The sequence below is a fragment of the Alligator mississippiensis genome, chromosome 10, assembly GCF_030867095.1.
Source record: "Alligator mississippiensis isolate rAllMis1 chromosome 10, rAllMis1, whole genome shotgun sequence".
Taxonomy (NCBI): domain Eukaryota; kingdom Metazoa; phylum Chordata; order Crocodylia; family Alligatoridae; genus Alligator; species Alligator mississippiensis.
This window is the reverse complement of record NC_081833.1, coordinates 18,668,467-18,681,461: the sequence shown is the minus strand read 5'-3', so window position 1 is coordinate 18,681,461 and position 12,995 is coordinate 18,668,467. Positions and strand designations below refer to the sequence as shown.

The following is a 12,995-nucleotide window of genomic DNA, read 5'->3' as shown; positions in this document are numbered from 1 at the left end:
GAGCATGGTTTTAACATGTCACTGTGAAAAATGAAACTATTACCTTCTTCACCCTGGTTCTGGAGCTGCTGCTGTTGCTGCTGACAGCAAAGGGATCGGAAGGCATCTTCCTCATGCTGAATGATTCTGTGCAGAATAATCCAGGGAAGCACTGAGGAAACATATGGTTCTTTGGGTTCTTCCTGGATAGCCATGCTGCAGTCTATAATCTAGTAAAGAAATACACATCACACGCATCAGAAAAAGGATTCATACCTGACTAGATGCCCCAGGCTGGTAGTGCATCAGACTCTTAAACAATCAGTCAAAATGTGATACTCTTTTCTTCTTATGCTGACTGGATATGGAACTACGACAAAGGAAGTCACTAAATCTCCAGCACTGCATGGGATGAAAGAAGAACTGGTTCCTCTTATGGGAGCCTCTAAGGTAACTGATATATAGTTAGAAAATTAATATCAAATTCAAGTCCAAGAGACCAAAGAAAAAGCAGAATTTGAGTATTTGTAACATAAACTCTGACAATAAAGAGATCCATTTAGTATCTAGAAAGAGAGAAGGTACCTGGTTAAATTTAAACTGGATAGATAAATGTTCTTTAATCATGTTCAAATAAACTGAAAATCTTATAACCAACAAGTGCCAACTATGAATCATTACCAGACACTGTCCTAAAGAGAAACAAAGACTAACGCGAAGCAATAAAACAGGCTAGAAGTAAGGAGGGAGGCTGTATGTAAGGGAGACACAAACAAGTGCTATATTAGGGAAATACCAGTATCTTTTTCACATGAAAAATTGCCTATCATCCCAATGGAAGACAGGAGTCTAAAGAAAAAGAGATTTGTATACCATTCCCTCTAAATAACTGGGTGAGATTATTTTACAAGAACAGATATTAGAAGAGTTCTACTAAAAGCTGGCTTTTTTAAAGACTTCCTAGTTACCCTATAATACCTAGCAAAAATGTGTGTAGAGGACCATGCAGCTTTGCAAATCTGTTCAATCCCTTCTTAGTCCAGCAGGTGGAGTAACTATTTACAAAATTATCTGTGATATAGGACAAAATTCATCTTAGGTCTTTAGAAGCACAAATTTTATGCCTTTTAAATAGCATGTTTTAGAGACTTATGCTTTTGCTTTGGCTCCTCAAAAATAAAATGGACTAACTTTCAGAAATTCAGCACACTTCTACTTTATTCTGACAATTTTTACTCGCTAACATTTCAAGTATAAAAGAATCTCAATATAGCTGGAAAAATGAGGACCTAGGGAGGGACAGAAAATTTGATCATTTTGAAAGTAATCAATGATGCCTATTACAATTCTCTGTGCCTCTGTTTCATCAGCTCTAAAATGGAGTTATGATACTTACACGCCACTGTGAAGTAGTTTGAGATTGACAGATTAAAAGCTTTACATAACAGCTAAGTATTTTCATCAATAGCGAACAAAAAGAAAAGCAATCAATTAACAATAAAATAAATAGTAAGCTAACATTTTGACAATTATTTCAAGGTACTTAGGAATGAGAAAATTCAGGCTCTACTAGAAACTCTCTGGGTGTAAGACTGTTGCATTTCTTTTAAACTCAGATTAACTGAATAGTAATTATACTTAACCATTATAACATCAAAACATTTTTAATATTATGGAAATCACTTCATACTAAAAGTAACTCTCCAATTTCCTTTTCCCCCATATTACCTTACTTCTTTCAGTCCTATTTAACTTGGGAGGGAGAGTTTCTTGCTGTACGGTACAATTTGTCTTATTAAAACATAAATCCTAACCTTACAAGAGCCAGTTTTACTAAAATAGCAATAGAGGTTTCTAAAATGGTTTTGAAAATTATTCTCTTTTTTTACATACATATATTTACTCTTATTTAGGAAATAGTTATGATACTATAATAAAGGCCTGCAGTTTTCAATTAACAGCCTTACTTTTACTACCACCTTAAGTAGTGACCACACAAGCATAATTGTGCATATTTGCTATAAACTATTAAGAGCAAAATTCTGCAAGCTGACAAGGTTCCTAGCTCCTACTGAAGTTAATGAGAGTTGAGGACATTCAGCACCTTTCAGGTGGCAATTAACAAGATCAGGGCTTTGAAAAAAGAATAGTACTAAAAGAAGCCTATAATTCTGCCACTTAGGGCATTTAAATGAGAAGCTTGGAAGGAAGGCAAGCAGCTTTCAAAATTTTGCAAGAATTTCTATAAAAAGACAAAATATCACCTATAATAGAGGAAAACAGCAGGAATACGTAGCTAAAATTACAAACTGGACACAGTCAACTAAACTAAAACCTTGCACTGTTGCTTCTATAGAGTACCAGCCAATGGTACTGCTCCTTCAGCTACCTTATTGCTAGTCCTTATTACTATTACATTTATTTCTGTAGAGCTGGTTCTCAAAATTAGATGCCATGACTGATTCCAAAAGAGATGTTCAGCACATTTCTGAGATCTTGCAGTGAAAACTATGTGAAAGGGAGCAACCCACGCAGAAATTTAACCCAAGAGCGGTCCTGCAAGTGGGTGGCAATTCAGACAGCATCTGTATCATGTCTAACAGATCTGTAACACACAGCAGCTACTTGCTAGTGCAGGTGAATAGGTTACCTGGATGAGGTTGGTTGTTAGCCGAATAAGGCTTGGTGTTACAGAAGATTCCTTCAGGATGTTGCTTTCGGATGACAATGAACGATCAATCCCTGTGAGCAGTTGAGTTACTGTAGCAACCCACTCTTCTTTAGCAGAGGCTACTGTCATGTTAATCATTTGCTGAATTGCTTCATTCAAGGCAACTTCTGAGCATTCAAAACATTGCTTATAATCTTTCAGTTTGAGCAAGGAATCCTAAGGAATGTTAACATGAAAAAAAACATAGAAGAAAATGTGCTTAATGTGTTATATGGACTAAGGGAAATGGGAGACAGAGTGGGCAGCTAGCATATTTACTGAAATGCCACAAGGAAGTTTCTCAATGTGACATTAAAAAGGGGAAAAACAAGTGGATCATGGAGGACTCATGCTTCTCAGCAACGAGCGGGTCTTATATAAGCAACACTGAATACTAAGCAATTATGTGAACCTACTTTGCAAGGAACAGGCTGCAATAAGCTTTTGCCATATGCTGCAGCAGTTATTGCCCTGCCTCTTAAATAGAGCAAGCCAGTAAGAATATATCACACCAGTGATTTATATACCAATTTGCTATCAAGTTTCAGGTGCAGAAAATACATGGAAGTTAACAGACAAATAGTTAAGGGCAACAAAACTGGGAAGTACCAGAAGCCAACCTCTACAATTGATTCAGCACATATATTTTCAGATTTATATTTAAGGCTACTTACATATTCTGTTACTGGTCAGCCAGATTAAATGAAGAGCTACATCCCCAGCTGATAGAAACTAACACAGCTTTATCGAGGTTAACAGATCTAGGTGAATTTATATTACCCGAAGATGTGGTAAATGTTCTGCTTTGTAAAGTGAAAGAAATACTAACTCTCCAAATCTCTTCATCTTGCCCTTGGAAATAAAGCAGAGTTCTCAAGCCCACACAAAAGAACATTTTTTAAAGAAACGTAACAAACCTGCAGCAGGAGCAATTGTGCTGGTCTCTCTGGTATGGATATAACAAATTCCAGATGTTTAGCTCTGCCATATCCATTAAAGCACAAGGTTGGGCGAAGCAGATGCACCACTGCCTTGTAATCTCCTGCTTCATACAGTCGCTGGATTTCTTCTAAAGACTGGCATCTCTCCAGAGACTTCAGATTCTTGTCAATCTGCAAAAGTCACAGATGGTGCAATCCAACCTACAGTCACCTTCATGTTCCTCTGACTACTGGCATTACTTATGAACATAGCTAACTAGCTGTAGGATATGTAAAATCTACAGCAATGTAAAAACAAGAGAGAAACAAGAAAGAAGGCAGACAAGATTCTGGACCAATATCACTTACCCCATTTTTTAAATCAGTATTTCAAATTTTTGTACTAGAGCAGGGGTGCTCAACCTCCAGCCTGTGGGCCAAATGAGGCCCATGGAAACCTTGGTATCTGGCTCACAGTGCTCCCCACATGTCAGGAAGTTTGACAGCAGGGGAGCAATAGCAGTACTGTCATGCCTCCATGCTTCCAAAATCCCAAACCCCACAGGGTTGGTTGGAGCCGGGCCACAACCCACCCTCCCCCTGGCATAGCCAGATGGGTGCTGGGCTACACTCCCTTCCTTTTGTCTGATCGGGTTCAGGCCAGGCCAGGCCCCCTTCCCCTGTGCAGCTGGTTCATGGCTGCCCCGCTCCCTTCTCCACCCCACCCCACTCTGCAGGGGTATGCCATACCCCCTTCCTCCCATGGGGTTGGGCCACACCCCTTCCACTGTGCAGCTGGATCTGGGCCAGGCTATACCCTCTTCCCCCCACCCACCCAAGTCAGGGCTGGGCCACATCCTCTTCAACAGGTAGGGCCAGACCATCCTCCCTCAGGGCTGGATCACGGCTGGATTATGCTCCTTCCCCACCACACAGGGCCAGGTTGGGACCAGGTCAAACCCCCTCCCCCCTGTGCACCTAAATCAAGGTTGGGCTGCCCCAGTCTGGGTGCAAGATTGAGTCCACCAGTTGGATTGAGCACAGCCCATCTGGCCCAGTAGCTGAAAAGGTTTGAGCACACACTACTGTATTAGAGCTACAAATCTCACACTTCTCAAACTTTGAGGAAGCACAGTCAAAAGGTGGTCTTTAGCTTAAAGACAGCATTACATGGGAAGCCCTCCCACAGGGAGAGGAATGGGAAAAGAATTTAAGATATCCAATGTCGAGAATTCATTTGAACAACAGTGAAATTTAGTGCAAAGAATCCCTTCAAAACAAAGCTCTAGTCTAAGAACTGTAACTCTATATGCAGCAATTCTGGTAGCAATATTTCCCTTGTGTATCTACTTGGCAAAAGTAAACCATGCAGGGACCAAAAATAAATCCAGACAGCATCTTACTGGAAAAAGGGAAGGATAACCTTCAGAGTACTAACTAATTATGAAAACAATATTTGTTGGGTCTCCCCATTTTTGGGGAATGTGATTTGAGATTTAAATATGCTGCAACTATGAGTACATGTTATTTTCTCATCAGGCCCAACTCTTCTGCACAGTTTCTGAACACTCATTACATGCAAAGCACATTCTCTTCTAAAATAAATCATAGCATGGTTAGCTGTACCAGAAACAAATACATCCAAGAAGCAGAGAAACTTCTTATTTCCCCCCTCTAAACTTCAGAGCCTCTTTAATAACCTCCACAGAGAAGCAGTGCTTATTATCCTGGGGGCAGCAACATATTAACCAGAGGCAATATGCCCACATTACAGAGCTAGTACCTGCATTGTACTGTGCAGTCTTTTGCACATGACCTAATGCAATGGCTCTCAACCTTTTTGGACTCAAAAGACCTCTCAACTGGACTCAAGGCACACCTCTATAACTTTTGTGAATTAAGTGGCACCCAATTTCAAAAACTAAATTATAGATTACAGTGTTTGTTTCCTTGAAGAAGAGCCTGACAGTGGGAATGGGGGATTATCCCGGCAGGGATATATGCCTGAGCCTTCACTCATCTGCTTAGTTTAGCTGATACCCAGCACCCAGGTTAAGAATCACTGACTTAGTGCTTTCACTACTAGCTTGGGGTATCTATGCATAGCATTGCATTATGCTATGCAAATGTGTGCACACTTCTTTAGAGGGAAATGAATTATGAATCAAACCAAGCATACAAACAAAATCTCTAGTTTCATGTAACGTTTGGTTCTTCCTTAGAAAAACCTCAAAAATACTTTAAGTTGCCTAGAATTCTCACTTTGGATAAACTTAAGAGACAGAAAAAGCCCACAAATAAACTGACCCCTACCTCTTCTAAAGAAACTACAGAATCAACATGGAGATTAGGTAAACGGATTATGATGCTGCATTCATTGCCAGCTTTGGCTTGGACAGCAGTGGAGCTCTGCAGCATTTCAGTACAGATGTCATAATTCTCCAAAGCCTGCTCCATGTCACCCTGTGGAAACATTAAAGATGAAATCATGCATTGCTCCCTGCAATAAGACTTTTCCGAAACATTTAAGCAATTTTTAAATCACTAATTCCATGTCTGGGCTGCTAGTGTAATTGAGACTATCATTATGCTTCAAATAAAATTCAAAATATCAACACGAAGAATAACCACCAATAAAGAAGGGTCTACTTAACTTGTAGTGAGACAAAGCAATTTTTGCAACTTGGTTGTGGTACAAAGAGCCAATTTCGCAGGTATTTCCCAGTGGCCCCATTCCTTGCCACTGATTGGCAGAGAGGCATGCACCATATAATTTAATAGCTTATTCCATGGAAAGTAAATTATATCGTGTAATTTATCATATTATTATTACCCTAAATATTAAATGTAAATTTAAATATATTATAAATATTTATGAATTGTAACTTATATCATCCTCATTTATTATATGTAGTGTTCTACAAAAAGTTTAGAAATACTCATTAATGCTAAAGATAATAGAAACATTTTCACTTCACTGAATGGTGCCTTCACTTTTTCCGCTACCGACGTAGACTCTCTCAAATCACATGATCTACAGCTGCAGCAATTGTCACATTATCTTTGTACTGCAGTAAGCATTAGGACATTCTAAAACAGTGTATCATATGAATAATATGCTGGGGGCGGTTAGGTTAACTTTGTGGGAAAAATCACAGCGAATGCAATATTTCCTGGCAATAATGGACAATGCCATTTTTCATTGTTTCCACAAAAATTGTGAAACCATTAAGTAAGTAGACCCTTACCAATAAACAACTCATGATTGCATTTTAGCTATTTAATTTTGATGAGGATCACTGGTAAATTAGAAGGATAGGTGTTCAAACTGCCTACCAGGAAAAGTGACTTATGTAAAATTAACCCTCCTTTTTTCTCAAAAAATTAATAGCAGATTAAATACTAGAGGCATGTCTCCACATGTGCCAACTAAAACAGAAGTGCAAGTAACATTATTGTATATGCCAAGCTATTTAAAACAAATTATGCACAATACACTTTGTTTATCTTAAACAAATTAGAGCTGTCCTAAAGAGAAAGGATCAGGAGAACAAAGGAGGCTGCAAATGAAGAAGATATAATTCACTAAAACTATAGAGAGCCAGCACTAGCTGTGCAGAAGTCTGTTTAGGAAAGGCTATCAAATCTATTTTTGACTGGACAACTTGGAATTGATTCTGATTCTGTGTATTTGTTTCACACTATCCTTCTACTCCTGTTTGTCTTTTGAAACTAAAGTACCTAGATTTATTATGGAAAAGGAGATTATACATATGATATAGCTATAAAAATTAATCATCCCAACAGAATAGGGCAGAGAGCACCAGTGTAGCCTTTTTTGTTATTGAGACTGAACACTAATGATTGATTTTAAACTATCTTAAACTGAAAGGCTGCTGTTTTATGTTCAAATGGAAAGAAAACTGCAAGACCTTTTAAGAGAGATTTTGTTTTGGAGTGAAAATAAAATTACATTTTTCAGGAGGCATCTATCTCAATTCTGTAAGATAATTAAACACTTTCTAAGTGAGAAGGAGGTTTTATCCCTGCTGAATTCTCTATGGTGAATTTTCTTTATACAGCTTTTCATAGAGGGACTCATTAAAAGAGATTTTGAGATGTGAAAGGGTAATGAATTAGTCACTGACTATACATAAAATCCACTGACATACTACTTTATTAATGTAAGATTAGAATTTGATACTTTAGGACCAGGCCTGTGCAAAGCAGCTAGTATTCGCTTCGGATTTTGGATTCAGCCAATTCGGGGGACAGAGATTCAATTCAGTGATTTGAATCACTGCCCTGAATCAATTTGGCCAAATCTGACTCAGAGATTTGGCCGCTGCCAAAATCGGCCAAATCTCCAAATCAAACAGGCCCCATCAGAGGCTTTGAATTGATTCAGACCTTTTTATTGGTCTCCTGATTCGATTCAGCTGCCAACTCTCCTCCGAATCGAATCAGCACCCGAAGCTTTGCACATTTCCTACTTCAGATGTTTAATGTTAATTTGATACTTTACACAATTAATGTTAAACGATCTGTATTGTCTTTTTAAAAGCGATGCCCAGAAAAAATGGTAAAATATAGGATCAAACAAACAGTTTCTCTACTTGAGAAACTGCTCTAGGATAATCTGCTTGGGAACTGGTATCAGAAATTAATGATTCTTGTCAAAAGGATTGTGCTCCATTGAAAAATAAAAAAGAAATCTAGCACAACACGGAGAACCTGGCTTCACTTAATTTGTAGGTGCATCCAGGGAACCAGACTGCCTGTAATCTGGGGAGCATGGTGGTAGGGGAGAGGCTCTACACATATGCCATGGGAAGGGGGCAGAAGAGGGCCAGGCTGCCTCTGCTACAGGGAGAGTGCTGGGTAGCCCATGTGGTGCATGTGAGCAGGAGAGGGGGGAGCTGAGCTGCACACACTGCGCAAGTGGGCAGAGGGGCAGCTTACATGGTGGGTAGACTGCCCACTCACCCACACAGAAAGTGGCTCCTGGGTCTGTGGCCTGCACATCATGCAGCCTCAACGGCATGTGGCCCCTGGTTGCCTAGAAGTTAGGCAGCCCTGGCTTTGCTTAAAGGATGTTATAAGGTATAATAAAGATGTGGTACTTATCAAAATCAAACGGCAAACAAACCTGAAGTGCTAGGAAGCGAGCTTTCAGCCAATACACTCGAGCCACAAACTCCACCCATCCTTCCTCAAACAGATCTCGCTGGGAAGATGCAAATGATAGCTGCAACAGGTCTCCCAGGAAATGAGTTCCTGGGAAATCAGGACCAAACTTTCCATTCACAGAGGTAGCAGGGCAATTCCGAGGGGAAACTGCAAATAAATTTTAGCTTAATGTTGTATTTTCCTTATGCAAAAGGTTCCACATACAGCAGGACCCAAAAAGGATTCAGATATACTCTAACAAACAAGAATACCAACTGATGAACAGATGTCCTCATCTTTTATTATGACTTGCATTTAGAGAAATAATAGCCCAGAAATCTAATACATTCCTTGCAAAATGTCTTATTAGTTTAATTCAAATTATAAGAACAGTGTAGCTGAGAAATATCAAGCTCTTACCTGTAGTGCTTTTCCTTTTGGTCAAGAGCCATTGGTCAAGTTGCAGTTCCATGCAAGAAAGGCTCATTAACATCATATCCTATAGGGAACGGATGAATAAAATTGGTGAAAGAAAACAGAAATTCATGAGTAAAATTAAACAAAATCAGCAATGCACTTGAAAGACAACTTTCTAATATGTCTTCTATGTGATTTCCATTTCCAAGATACTATTATTATGGCTTTTTTCCTTCAAAAGGGAGGGGGAAAAAAGGCTGCATTCTTCCCATAACACTTAGTGGGGCAAAAAGGATCAGGGGAAAATATGCCATTTACTACTAGAGAGAGGTACAAAAAGTCTCTGTTCATAAAAAAGAAAAGACTGAGCAGAAAAGAAAATAATAAGGGAGCAGTTTGGTCCTATCATGGAAAAGGGCACCATCCTCATTCACTATCAGATTGAAATAAAATCATACTAAGTTGTTTCATCACTGATACCTTTGCTAGAACCTCTGAAAAAATATCAAAAGGCCAAGATGAATAGCAGAGAAGTTGTAGAAATCAAGGAGACTGAGTACATGCTCTAGTTTTGCCAGGTCATTAATGCTGTTCAATAAAAGATGGAAGCATATTTAAAAAAAAAACAACTGGATATGAGCTGCTAATGAAAACACTGGATATTCTAGTACAATTCACAGGGAGGTGGTTATATGGAGTAAAGAATAAAGTTTTTTTTTCCATTTTTACATGGTGTTTATAATTAGAACCCATGTGAAGAAAGTGAAATCTCTTGGCATAGTTCAAAAGATTCTAGAGCATTTGTTACCAAAAAGATGTTTCTTTGCATGTGCTAGTGTAGGGGTTTTCATATACATTGCAGCTATATAGCCACGTTACTTACTATAAGCCTGTAGTTTATTTTTTAAGCTGTTTTCTTTTACAAAGTTTTTGATGCCCTAGGGCCCCCTCTAAACATGCAGATAAAAGCACAATGGGATCCAATTTATGATTTACACAATCACGCCTCCTATGTGCATAGCAGGTGTGATTGTGAGATCACAAATTAGATCCTATCATGCCTTATTCCCATTGCAGGGGGAGCTTGATCTGGGGCTCCCTCTGCCCTGGCAAGAAGCAAGCTCCCAGAGCTGGGAGCTCCCCTCACCTGAGGGGCTGCCAACCACAGGGGCACCCCCATGCATCCCTGTGGTTGGGAGATGCAGCTGCTGTCAGTGAGGCAGTCACAGTCTCCCAGACCCAAGAATTTCATGCACCGCCAGGGCAGGAAGACTGCAACCACACTCTGTGCCTGCTGGGACCTAGCTGAGCCCCAGCACCAGGAGGCACACTGTCGGCACCCAGCATTCGCAGCTGCAGGACTCTGGGTCCCTGTGTTGTTGGGACCCAGAGTCAGGAGTTGCTGGAGCTGAGAGTCCCCTCAATTGCATAACTCCCAAGCCCCAGCTGGGCATGGTGCAATTCCATGGCTGGGAGCCCCCTCAGCTGACAGGGCTCCCAGCCACAGGGGAGACCATGCTATATGTGCAAATTAGACCTTGATAGCAACCAACTATAAAATTAGACCTCAAAAATGTGTACCAACTTTATAGCTGGTTGGAACTTTTTATGGAGTGTAGCTGGTCTTCAGTTACGTGGCGGCGACACACCCCCACAGGCTCTAAAGGAGGTGAGGGTAAATACTGGGGGGGGCCCAAAACCCAGAAACAGACCCCCTGAGGGGGGAACTTACCTCCGGCCGGTCTGGCAGCGCAGGAGCTGGGACTGCGGCTGCAGCCACAGCTGTGGCCGCACGAGCCGGCATTACACCGGCTGTTTAAGCAGCTGTTCCCTGTGTGGGGAACAGCTGGACCAATCGTGACGGCCGGCATGGTCGCTGCAGGAAAGTTTAAAAGCCCCGAGGGAACCCACGGGGAGGAGGTGGAGCCAGAGGGAGAGTTGCCGGGCAGCACACCCAGTGTGCTGAGGCTCCCACTGGGGAGAAGCACAGCACAGCTGGCGCAGCACAGGCAAGCGGCACAGGGGAAAACTTTAAGCCCCCGCCGGAGACAGAGCAGGGGAAGCACTGCAGCTCCCTGCAGTAGCTTGACCTGGAGCGGCGGGCACCCCCCCTGGAAGAGGCAGAGCAAAGGAGGGGGTTTGAGACAGCTGGGGAGGAGGAGGCGGCGGCTCCACACCCCGCTCCTCTCCAGAAGAATATTTTTTTTGAAGACTACGGAAGGAAAGCAAAAGCAGGAAAGGAGGAAAGTCCCAGGGATAGGTAGAAAGGGTCTGGGCATCAAGACCTGAGGAACACAAGCTGGCTGAGCCATTCAGCCGAGTGCTCTTCCCTTTCCCCAAAGCAGACTGCGGGCAAGCCCCGCCAGACCAAGGACAACATCGGACCATCACGTAACTGGTTGGTGAGTGGATGGGGTGTAAGGGAGGCGGAGCCCTGTGGAACATTGCGCCAAACAACTGTGAGTATAGCCGTTGTCAGGAAGCCCCTCTGGGAAGATCTTCACTGAACCCCTATCTTGACAGTTAACAGCAAAGTTGTGGCAGGTGAGCTGAGGGGAGGGGCTACATTACCGGCAAGCCGTATCACCCATAAGGCCCCAGGCATCACAAGTTAATTGCACAATATCTGTAACATGTAGAGGGGGCCTTAGTGAGAAAAGGAAAAGGAAATATATTTTCCTTTTACTGTGGTGTATAAATTTTCAGCTATGAATTCCATAATTTGCTACGTCACTGCAAGTTTTATATATTCTATTTAGAAGAGGGATTTTTATACAACCCGTGTTCCTGAGACAAAGTGCATCTCTAGTATGGAATCTAAACCAGCGCCTCCCAACTGGTGTGCCATTGGCCATGTCCAGGTATGCTGCGGAATCGGAGGCGGGCGGGGGGGGGAGGATGGCATGGCTACAGGCAGTGATGTCACCACTGCCCCATGCCATCACCACGTCCCAGCCAGCCCCACGCCAATCCCTTCCCCATCCCCCCAGCATTCAACTGCTCACCACCCCCTGCTCCCCTGCGTTCAGCCAGTGTGCCATGGGGCAGAAAAGGCCTGGCAAGTGTGCCATGGGGTGGAGAAGGTTCAGAAACCACTGATCTAAACCACTAGAACGTTGAGCCTTGCTCAGTTCTGTTGCACAGATCTAAAAATCAAGCAAAGCTCTTATTACAAATTCCACACTCGACCACAGCAAAACACAAGGCTTTTTTGTGCTACAAGTGGAGCATCACCCAATACGCTCAGTAATACAATGACCAAAATCAACGTCAGATACAGTGCATTCGAGTTTGTTTACAACTGAAATGAAGACTAGGATCCACGAATATCTCAGGGACAGGAAGAATTAAGAAAAACATGAATAAAGTTGCTGCACTGAGGATAGATGGCTTGGAGGCATACAAAGCAATATACTGATAGTGATGAGGTAAAATAATAAGCACCAAAAATCCAAACCCAAACAATCTCATTACCTTGATGTGCTGGTTGCTACAGTCTCTCAATAATGGGTTGGGCAGATTACTACTGTGCTTTCTCCAGCTGTTGTAGATACTAAGGACCACTTCAGCCAATCCAGGTGGCCACTTGACCAGGAACTTCTGGCTGATTACTTTGAGGTATCTCATCATCAGTTCAAGTATACCACCATTGTTCAGGTTATCTAGAAGGAACTCATGAACATCCTGTTTCTCTAGATAGCAGAAGAGCATAAAGTTCACAAAATCAGTTTGTTGAATTCAACCACGTTCAAGTCACCATCTCTCTTAGTTTTTGAGAGATAATACCTTATGACATCCAG

The 12,995-nt window shown here is 41.7% G+C and overlaps 1 protein-coding gene across 9 annotated transcripts in view; it reads right to left on the bottom strand.

The window, feature by feature from the left end:
• CABIN1 (calcineurin binding protein 1) overlaps positions 1-12,995 on the bottom strand; it is a 219,028-nt gene that overhangs the window by 175,938 nt on the left and 30,095 nt on the right. For all 9 annotated transcript variants that reach the window (XM_019493692.2, XM_059713507.1, XM_059713506.1 and 6 more), the window contains exons 12-18: positions 12,670-12,887; positions 9,199-9,277; positions 8,759-8,946; positions 5,923-6,072; positions 3,607-3,801; positions 2,630-2,866; positions 44-209 (exon numbers count right to left, since the gene is read on the bottom strand). In XM_019493692.2, coding sequence (XP_019349237.2) covers positions 44-209; positions 2,630-2,866; positions 3,607-3,801; positions 5,923-6,072; positions 8,759-8,946; positions 9,199-9,277; positions 12,670-12,887 — 1,233 coding nt within the window. The remainder of the gene's footprint in view (positions 1-43; positions 210-2,629; positions 2,867-3,606; positions 3,802-5,922; positions 6,073-8,758; positions 8,947-9,198; positions 9,278-12,669; positions 12,888-12,995) is intronic.